The sequence below is a fragment of the Sarcophilus harrisii genome, chromosome 1 (assembly GCF_902635505.1).
Source record: "Sarcophilus harrisii chromosome 1, mSarHar1.11, whole genome shotgun sequence".
Lineage (NCBI taxonomy): Eukaryota > Metazoa > Chordata > Mammalia > Dasyuromorphia > Dasyuridae > Sarcophilus > Sarcophilus harrisii.
This window is the reverse complement of record NC_045426.1, coordinates 672,163,262-672,173,109: the sequence shown is the minus strand read 5'-3', so window position 1 is coordinate 672,173,109 and position 9,848 is coordinate 672,163,262. Positions and strand designations below refer to the sequence as shown.

Sequence of the window (9,848 nt, the reverse complement as noted above, 5' to 3'; positions counted from 1 at the left end):
GAAGAGAACTTGGGCCAGCCCGCGAAGGTCGGGGCCTGTCGGCATCCTGGCCGCTCAGTGCAGCGCCCCCGTCCCCCCTTCTATTTAAAGACGCCAGGCGCCCTGACCCACCCACTTTCAGGAAACGTCACACCACTCGGCAGCTTAGACAAAACACTTTATTTTACACATCCTTAGCAGTCCTCCCACGACCGGCGACCTCCACCTGAAAACAGAGGCAGTGTCAGGCGCTGGGGCTGCGCGAGGAGCTCCAGTTCCCATCACTTCCCCTAGTCCCGAAAGCCAGGCCCAGTGAGCGTAGAGTCCCGTCCCCGCCCCGCCCCGGGCCTCAGGGTCTCCCCCGCCAAGCAGGGGCGGCTGCGGGACCCTTCGGGGGCTCCCCTCCCGGCCTTCCCCCCTCCCGGCCGCAGGCGGCTCGGAGGGCACTCACCGGTCGGCCTCACCGCAGCCTCCTGGCCTCACGTTCCGACTCCAGCAGCGTCAGCACGTCCCCCTCCCGCACGGGGCCCTTCACGTTGCGGATGATGGAGCGGCTCGTGTCGTCCATGAACTCCACGCGCACCTGCGGGGGGGGGAGGGGGGACAGAGGGGTCAGGCGCGGCCGGGCGGCGGGGCCCGGGCCCGGGGGAGGGGGACGGGGACGCGGCCGCGGGCTTACCTGCGTGCACTGGCCTTGAGAACCGGTCCTGCCCAGCACCTTGGTGACCTGGGGACGGACGGCGAAGAGCGTGAGGCCGGGGCCGCCCACCCGCTGCTTCCTTCCCTCCCTCCCTCGCTCCCTCTCGTCCCGGCCCCGGAGCGGCCCCCGGCCGGAACCAGGCAGCCGCCCCTCGTCCTTCCCTCCTTCCCCCCAAACTCCTGTCCCGGCATCTGCCCCTCACCCGAGCCAGCTTGATAGGCTGCACGCGGCCCGTGTCCATGATGGCGGCGGCTAGAGAAGACGGGAGAGAGACGAGAGAGAGTCACGTGGCTCCTGGCGCCTCTTTATACGCTCTCTCAAGCCCCGCCTCCAGGACTCGCGAGATCACGATACTCACGCTCCTTCCGTTCCTTCCCAACGGCCTTTGCGGCTTCGGTTGTTGCCCTTCACTCCGGACCCAAGATGGCGTCGGCCACTGGCTTCATCCAGTGGCTCCGGAATTCAGCCTCCGGGGTGCGACAACGACCCTTGGGACGAGGGCATGGTCCGATGACGCTGGGGACGAAGGACTGACTGACTGACTCCCTCGTCTTTCCTCCTGTGTATCCTCTCTCCCCTCATCTTGCTTTACCCTGACCTATGCCCTCTGATCTATAACCCCGTCTTTCCCATCCTCAACTGGGACCCTCCGGCTGCCCCCCAGTCTCTCACCTTGGCCTCTAAACCTTCCTCCTGCGTCCCCGTTCCTGCTACTACGTGTGACTCCTGCCCGGGACCCTTATTTCTCCCTCAGTCTCCTTGTCTCCCCCTCTCCGTGTGTGCACGCCCGCTGCCCGCGTCCTCATTAAGCGCTCCTCGGGCAGGGCTTGTTCCTCCGGACTCCCCAGAGGCGCCCCCTCTGCCTTTCCCTCTCCCCGCCCTCTCCGTGTGTGCACGCCCGCTGCCCGCGTCCTCATTAAGCCCCAGGGCGCGCCCTTAGCTAAGCCCCCTGCGCCGCGGGGTCGCCGCCGCGTTCTCATCCTCTTCTCCTCTTCACAGCGCAATCTCCAAGCCAAGTTGCAGTTGCGGTATCAGGAGATAGCGAAGAGGTGAGCGGACCGGCTCCTCTGCCTCGTAATTGTGCGATTCTTGTCCTTTCGGAAATTCGCCCGAGAGCTAGACTGGCGAGCAGAGGAAGAGTTAAGGAGAACGGGGAAATGAGGACGGCTCCCTATAGCCCCTAAGAGCTAGTTTAGGAATTCTAGCTCCTTCGGGTTAAGACAGGACAGGTGGAAAAAAGACTCGGAGCTGACGTACCTTAACCCGAAGGGGCTAGAATTCGTAAAGTAGCTCTTTAGACACAATGCATAAAGCCAGATGGCTTAGGGATTGAACTGAGCTCTATTAGCACCTAATAGGTGCTTAATAAATGTTATTGTTTGATTGTGCTAGTTGCCTCTTAGGAAGGTGCTGGATTCTGGGAATTTAGTGACATTAAACTTGGGGCTTACATCTTTGAAATAGAATTTTATTGTGCTTTTGTTGGGAATTGTTAAATCCAGACTAACTTTTTAGTTTTCTGAATTTAATTTGAGGTGAAAAGTAAAAAATAATCAAAATTAGCTTATAGCTTCTTATTCAAATTTTTGAGAATATTCTGTGCATGTTTTGAGGATAATTTATGAGAGTAGAAGAAAGGAAGACAGATTTCATGTTGTTTTTTTTTTTTTTTTTTTTTTTTTTTTACCGAATAACATGCATCTAGAGGTGGAAATGATCTCGGAGACCTCAGGTCCCAGCTTCTCACTTTACATATGAGGAAATGGAGATCCCAGAAGGAGAACTGACATGTTTATGTAGGCAGTGAGCATCAGAGATGGTATTTGAACTCGGGCTACTGCTCTTCATGCGTTCCACTCTGCTTTTGTCCATTTGTGGTCACTTAATTGAAAGAGGCAGAGAATACATTTGTCTGCTTGTGTTGTCTTGTGTGTATTGATTACAAAACATTTGTCTTAGTAAAAACAGCCTCAAATATTCACTAAGATATTTTCTATTTATACGATAATACAAGATTCCTTCATGGATTGATGTTTAAAAGAAAAACACTAAAATATCAAAATGCAGTATAATTTCCAATTTGAAGCTCCCAGCTTCAGAGGAGAGGACAGGCCAGTATAACAAAAGGTTTTGAATATTTCAGTGGCCTAGAGAAGCCAGAAAGTTGCTTGAGTTCTTCCCAATTTTCCTTGAAAACAATGTTGAATTAAGTCTCTAAAAGGATTCTGGAGTGACAGAACCCACAAAAGGATGGAGTGAAACCATCTTTTAGCTTTAGATAAAGTACTGGGACTTGAAAAAAGTAGTCTTCCTCACTTGGATCAAAGGAGAGCACAGCTCAGTGCAGGCATGGTTCTAGCAAGCCCCAAGAGGCTCTTAGCCACAGCACAGGTAAGCAGCAGGCCAGCAGTGAGGCCTCCAGCCCCAGTGCAGAAGGTCATTTGCCAGCCTTGAAACCCTAGCACAACAGGAGACATGAGGCTGGGTCATCTTAGTGCAGTGGACAAGCTGGCCTCGGTGTGGAAAACCAGGTGTCTGACCCCCAGTATGAGAAGCTTAGAACAGTGCCCCCCTGTGTCCAGGAGCAGAACTCAACTTTAAAACTCAAGAAATATGCTAAAAAAAAGAAATGAATAAGGACCCTGGGGGTCATAGAAAGCCATCAAAACACAAACTTAAGTGACAGAAATGAAAAAATGCCTACATGTGAAGCTTCAAGAATATGACTGGTCTCGAGCTTAGAAAGTCCTTTTGGAAGAGCTCAAAAAAGATTTAAAAAATTACCTAAGAGAAGAAAAATAGGGAAAAGACATAAGAATTATGCAAGAGAGAATCAACAGCTTGGAAAAGGAAGCACAAAAATTGAATTTTTCATGAAAAGACTTGTTTTGATTCTTGGCTACTTTCTTAGATGATCTTGAGCATTAATCCCAGAGTTCACGGGTTTCCTGATAGCAAAGTAGATAGAATGTTAGATCTTGAGCCAGCAAAATGGGTTCACGTCCAGCCTTGGACATTAGCTTTATGATCCTAGACAAGCCACTTCCCTTCTGTGGCTCACTTTCCCAACTGTAAAATGAAGATGTTGATAATAGCATCTACTTGGCAGAGTTTTAAGTACCAAGTGTATTTGTAAAGCTCTTTGCAACCTTAAAGCATCATATAAACGCTAGTTGTTATTACTCCTCAAAGCAGAAAGATGTAAATTCAAATCTTACCTCAGAGACTTGCTAGCTGTATGACCCAGCACAAGTCACTTCATTCCTGCTTTAGTTTCCTTTCCTGTAAAGTTCATAAGACAGTATTGGTAAAAATCCTTTGCAAACTTTAGAGCACCACATTAATGCTAGCTGTCATCATTAGAGAAGACTCACCGGGAAAATGAAGGAGTTGGGCAGGGTGATGTCTTAAGGTCCTTCTAGCTCTAGATTGGAAGACATTTTATAGTTTGCCATGAAATTTTTGGTTCATTTTTATTTTCTGTCTATCACATTCATACCAAGAACGCTGGATTAGGAGGAGGTAGTCTTCTGGGCTCAGTTTCTTCATCTGGAAAATGGGGATAATATCTGTTCAAAAAGATCAAATGAGATTCTATATTTAGAAGTAAAATAATTAAAAGTCCTCAATAGAGAGAATATGAGAACTTTGCCAAAGCACCTGATTTCCTGAGTCGGAGAGTGCTTGGGATTCAAGGTTTGGAGTTGTGTGTTCACTTTCAGGCAATACATTTTAGGCAGGATGTTGGAGTTAGAGGACATACCAACTGGGACTAAAGACTTGCCATGTAAAGGGACATGGGAAGAGCTGGCAATTTTGAGGACTTTGTTTCAAGTCCTTGAAGGCTTGTGGAGAAGAGGGCCAGAATGTGCTTGGCTTGGCTTCAGAGAGCTGAATTAGGGGCCTTAGATTTGGGACTCAGTATGAAGGGACTGGAGGCTGCCTTGGGCTCCTTTGAACCTGAAACTGATTGTGTGTCTGTAAACCTTTTCAAGCAGAAGAAAGCCCGCTGATTTGGCCAGCACCAAGAAAAATAAAGAACATGAAACTCATGATGACTTTGTTGTGCAGTGAGTTAGCTGCCCTTTGTTTTGCTCTGTTATCTGTCAGGCTCTCCAAGGCACTGAGGTGACACATTGGATAGAGCCTACCACTTTTGTGGTCCTGGGCAAGTCACCTAACAGCAGTTTGCTTTGTCTTCTCAACTGTAAAATAGGGATAATGGTACATACCAACCAGGATTGTTCTGAGGATAAAATGAGAAAAGATAGCTTAACAAAATACCTAGCCTATAGTAGATGCTAAATATATATTTATTAAAATTTAAAAATTGTAGGGACATAAGATTTGACATCAACACATACATGTGAGGGCTATTGCTAACACAGGAGATTATAACTAACAAATTGTATTATTTTCTTTAGAACTCAGCCACCTCCTAAACTGCCAGTAGGCCCTAGCCATAAGTTTTCAAACAATTACTATTGTACTCGTGATGGACGTCGGCAAGCCTCTCCTCCTTCCATCGTAATGTCTACTGTGAAAGTTTTGGAGTCTGGTCTCACTGGTAAGAGGTAAGTCTTAGAACTAGATGACCCTTGCCAGGTTCTTCTTTCCTTGGCTCATATTGGCACATTGCTTCAAGATTTACAAAGCACTTGATCCTCACAACTCTGTGAGGGAGGTGTTAGTATTGTTCTTATTTCCTCTATGAGGACAATGAGGTTCATGGAAGTTAAGGTGCCCAGAATTATGCAGGAGTGAGGTGGGTAGGATTCCAGCATTCTCTTATGCCATAGGTTCCCTTTCCCACCCCAGAATTCAGGTGTATAAACTGAAATTTGCCAGCTCCCTGATTTTTAAAACACTTATAATGTAACACTATCTGCCCATATTAGCTTCTCTCTGACCTTCTCTTTCAAGTAGACCAGTTTTTCACTTTTTTTCCTCACTTTTATTCATGCTATTGTGATCCAGTATCATACTGCACAAGTATCAGTTGAAGAAACTGAGATGTTTGGCTTGGAGAAAAGAAGACACATCGGGGCCTTCATAACTGTCTTAGGGATTGCAAAAGTGTCATGTGATAACAAGGAAATAATTCTGCTTAGCCTCATAGTGAAAAACTGGGGGTATGGGGTAGAAATTGCTGAGAGGCAGATTCAGCCTTAATGCTAAGAAGAATTTGTGAATCATTACAGCTGTTTTTAAGTGAAAAGGACTGCTTTGGGAGCTAGGTCCTTTCCTCATTAGAAGTTCCTTGAGCAGACTTAGAGTTACTACTTCTCTGGGTATCTTTTTTCTGGTATGAGTTAGCTTAGGTGGTCTCTGAGGGCCTTTAGAGTTATCAAACTAGCTTTTTGCATTTCAAAGAGTGCCTCATTGTTTTCAAAATCCTTTTATCCCTCATTTGATTCTGTAGTAACTGTCTGATGATTTGAATCTTCAATGTGACTCTGAGGTTATTATCCCTATTTTGCAAGAAAGTATACTTAGATTCTTCTTGCTGTTCTTTACTTAAGATACTTCCATCCTGAGACTTCCTAATGTGAGGCCAGGAGAGAGAGAAAAGTCCTTGTGCTAACTTATTGGAATAGCCAGGACTTTTCACACCTATATTCTAGTGCTTTTAAAAAAAAAAAAATCAATACTTTATTTTTCAAAATACATATAAATGGTTTTCAACATTTTCCAAATTTTTCTCTCTCCCTCCCTTACCTTCTCCCATCCCAAGAAACAAGTAATTCGATAGAGTTTAAATATGTGCAGTTCTTTTAAACATTTCCATATTTATCATGTTGTACAAGGAAAATGATACCAAAAGGAGGAAAAAAAGACAAGAAAGAAAACAAACAAAAACAAAGGTGAAAATAGTATGCTTCTACACCACATTCAGTCACCATAGTCCTCAAAATGGATGTTGATAGTACTTTCCATCCTAATGTTGGAGGTAGCCTTGAGTCACTTCATTGTTGAAAAGAGCCAAGTCCATCATAGTTGATCATCACATAATCTTGTTGCTGTGCACAATGTTCTCTTGGTTCTACTTACTTCACTTAACAATGGTTTAAGTCCAGACTTTTCTGAAATCAGTCTGCTTATTTTTTATAAAACGATAATATTCCATATATTCATATACCATAACTTATTCAGTCATTTCCCACTACAAAAAGGATTGCTATAAAACATTTTTGCATGTGCCTCTGTAGTAGTGATACTGCTAGATCAGAGTATGCACAGTTTGATATCCCTTTGGGCATAGTTTCATATTGCTCTCCAGAATGGTTGGATCGTTTTACAACTATAAACAATTCATTAGTGTCCCAATTTTCCCACATCCCCTCCACATTTATCATCTTTTCCTGTTATTTTAGCCAATCTGAGTGTGAAGTGTACCCCAATGTATTGTTTTAATTTGCATTTCTCTAATAAATAGTAATTTAGAGCGTTTTTTTCCTTTTTTTTCTTTTTTTTAACTGTATTGTACCATCCCTTAAGGGAGTCTGTGATGCTGACTCCTGGAGACCCGGTATTTTCTTTAATCAGGTAGTGTAGAATCCTTCTCTACATGGAAGGATGCCTATATTGAAGATGACCAACCAGTAGCTTAGAAAGAAGGCTGGTAAGTCCTTCCCTGGTTTTTCAGACATTCCATAATATAATCCCATCCTACTTCTCCAACCTTTTTAGTAACTATTTTGTAATAATCAATAACCTAGGTAATATGGTAAAAACATGAAATTTGATCCTGCTTTTTGCACAGGTTGGAGCATACCAGCTTACAGTGGTATTGGGGTCACATAATGTATTATTTTAAGATACCACTCTTCCACCATGCTCAACTGCCTTAATTAACTCTGTTTATGAAAGGAGAAAGTCCCTCCCACTCCAACCTCAGTTTCTCTTTTTTTTTTTTCCAGTTTCATAACTTATTTTTAACACACATTACTTTATGAATCATGTTGGTAGAGAAAAATCAGAGCAAAAACCATGGGAGGGATTAAAAAAAAAATCCATAAAAAAGTAAATATAGCATGTGTTGATTTACATTTCTTAATTTTTTTTTCTGGACGCAGATGGCATTCCCATAATCTATTGGGATTGCTTTGAATCACTGAACCACTGAGAACTTTAAGTCTTTCATAGTTAATTGATCGTTGCACATTCTTGCTATTATACAATGTATTTCTGTTTCTATTTGTTTCGCTCAGCATTAGTTCGTGTAAATCTTTCCAAACCTTTCTAAAATCAGCTTGTTCATCACTTTTTAATAGAACAATAATGTTCCATTACCTTCATATAATACAATTTGTTCAGCCATTCCCCAATTGATGGACATCTACTCATTTTCCAATTCTTTGTTACCACAGAAAGAGCTGCTACAAACATTTTTGCATGTGTGGGTTCTTTTCCTTCCTTTATGATTTCCTTGGGATATAGATCCAGTAATGGCACTGCTGGGTCAAAGGGTATGCAGAGTTTTATAGCCCTTTGGGCATGGTTCCAGATTGTTCTCCAGAATAGTTGGATTATTTCACAACTCCACTGAAATGTATTAGTGTCCCAGTTGTTCTACATTCATTCCAACATTTATTGTTATCTTTTCCTGTCATCTTAGCCAATCTGAAAGGGGTAAGGTAGTACCTCAGAGTTTTAATTTGCATTTTTCTAATAGTGATTTAGATAATTTTTTCATATAATTGTAGATGACTTTAATTTTGTCATCTGAAAATGTCTCTTCATATTCTTTGACCATTTATTAACTGGAGAATGATTTGTATTCTTACAAATTTGACACAGTTCTTTATATATTTTAGAAATAAGACCTTTATCTGAAATAATGGCTATAAAGATTTTTTCCCAGCTTTGCACTTTCCTTTTAATATTGTTTGTTAGTTTTGTTTGTGCAAAAACTTTTTAATTTAATGGAATCAAAGTTGTCTGTTTTGCCTTTTATAATGATCTCTAGTTCTTCCTTGGTCATAAATTCTTCCCTTCTCCAAAGACCTGATAGGTAAATTACCCCTTGTTCTCCTAATTTGTTTATGATATCATCCTTTACACCCAAATCATGTACCCATTTGGACCTTATTTTGGTATAGGGGTGTGAGATGTAGATCTAAATCAAGTTTCTGACATATTATTTTTTCCAGTTTTCCCACAGTTTTTGTTAGATAATGAGTTCTTATTCCAGAAGCTGGAGTTTGGGGTTTATCAAATGCTAGATTGCTATAGGCCTTGAATATTGCATTGTGTGTGTCTAAGTTGTCTTAAGGACAAAGAAAATATGCTATGTCTCATCTAGCCTCTAGAGCTCTCTTAGCATTGATCAGTTTTTTTCTCCCACACAGGAAGACTGTAGTAAAAATACGTTGAATTGAATTTAGTGATTGTACTTCTTGTTCCAGAAATAGAAATCTCAAAAGCTGCTTATCTTATGCTCCACATATGGTTTCTTTTGTGTGCTGAGTTTTTAAAAATCTTTTATAAATTAGACCATCCCTAAACCTCTCTTCTTTCTCTAGCTCAAGTGAGGCTATGACAACTACTGGGAAAAAGCCAGTGACACCAGGACCTCCCATTAAAAAGTGGGAACTGTCAAAGGATCAACCCTACTTGTGAAATGGATCTGGAAGATGGACATACAGATACTGAGAGATTGTGGTTTGGGGGACTGACTTGAAGGTACCAGCTCTTCTGCAGAGGCATCATAGAGGATCATACAGAGAACTTTGTATCATTATATTTTATCTTGGGGATAGGTAATTTGGGGAGAAACATGTATCCTAATACATGATAAATACACTGAACTCTAGTATTCTTTGCATTTTTATTTGGAGGGTTCATTGCTTGAATTTAAGGATAAAGACACTGATTGTTACCTATTCTCTGGGAATTGTCATCTCTGAAGTTTGTGGGTGGCCCCAGCTAGAATGTGGAACTTGGGAGTCTGAAAGATTGAGCTAAATTCTGGCCTCAGAAACTCCCAGCTATGTGACCTGGGCAAGTCATTTAAACTCTCCCAGCCTAAATTTCCTCATCCATACAGTGGGGCTCACCTCTCCGGGTTATAGCAAGAATCAAATGAGATGATAGTTGCTAAGTGTTTTGTACCTTAGTGTGATGTCAGTACTAGCCGTGGTTATGTCAGAGCTAGAAGTCCAGAAGA

At 42.8% G+C, this 9,848-nt stretch overlaps 2 protein-coding genes across 2 annotated transcripts; one reads left to right on the top strand and one right to left on the bottom strand.

The window, feature by feature from the left end:
- Positions 1-139: 139 nt before the first annotated feature.
- RPS28 (ribosomal protein S28) lies at positions 140-1,034 on the bottom strand. The gene is made up of 4 exons (XM_031948303.1): positions 882-1,034; positions 659-706; positions 431-562; positions 140-205 (listed from the first exon to the last, which is right to left on the bottom strand). The coding sequence occupies exons 1-3, from the start codon at positions 918-920 to the stop codon at positions 440-442; spliced, it is 210 nt and encodes a 69-aa protein (XP_031804163.1). The 5' UTR covers positions 921-1,034; the 3' UTR covers positions 140-205; positions 431-439.
- Positions 1,035-1,045: 11 nt separating this feature from the next.
- Positions 1,046-9,494, top strand: NDUFA7 (NADH:ubiquinone oxidoreductase subunit A7). Its single transcript, XM_023496908.2, has 4 exons — positions 1,046-1,153; positions 1,679-1,728; positions 5,104-5,253; positions 9,205-9,494. Exons 1-4 carry the CDS (start codon positions 1,103-1,105, stop codon positions 9,299-9,301), a joined length of 348 nt encoding a protein of 115 aa, XP_023352676.1. The 5' UTR covers positions 1,046-1,102; the 3' UTR covers positions 9,302-9,494.
- The last annotated feature ends 354 nt before the right edge of the window (positions 9,495-9,848 follow it).

Excerpts from the sequence above, each read along its gene's own strand:
- NDUFA7 (XM_023496908.2), top strand. The coding sequence starts at position 1,103 with ATGGCGTCGGCCACTGGCTTCATCCAGTGGCTCCGGAATTCAGCCTCC. Across the intron at positions 1,154-1,678 it reads TCCGGAATTCAGCCTCCGGG|CGCAATCTCCAAGCCAAGTT; the intron begins GTGCGACAACGA and ends TCCTCTTCACAG. Across the intron at positions 5,254-9,204 it reads TCTGGTCTCACTGGTAAGAG|CTCAAGTGAGGCTATGACAA; the intron begins GTAAGTCTTAGA and ends TTCTTTCTCTAG.
- RPS28 (XM_031948303.1), bottom strand. The coding sequence starts at position 920 with ATGGACACGGGCCGCGTGCAGCCTATCAAGCTGGCTCGG. Across the intron at positions 707-881 it reads AGCCTATCAAGCTGGCTCGG|GTCACCAAGGTGCTGGGCAG; the intron begins GTGAGGGGCAGA and ends GTCCGTCCCCAG. Across the intron at positions 563-658 it reads CTCAAGGCCAGTGCACGCAG|GTGCGCGTGGAGTTCATGGA; the intron begins GTAAGCCCGCGG and ends CCCCCCCCGCAG.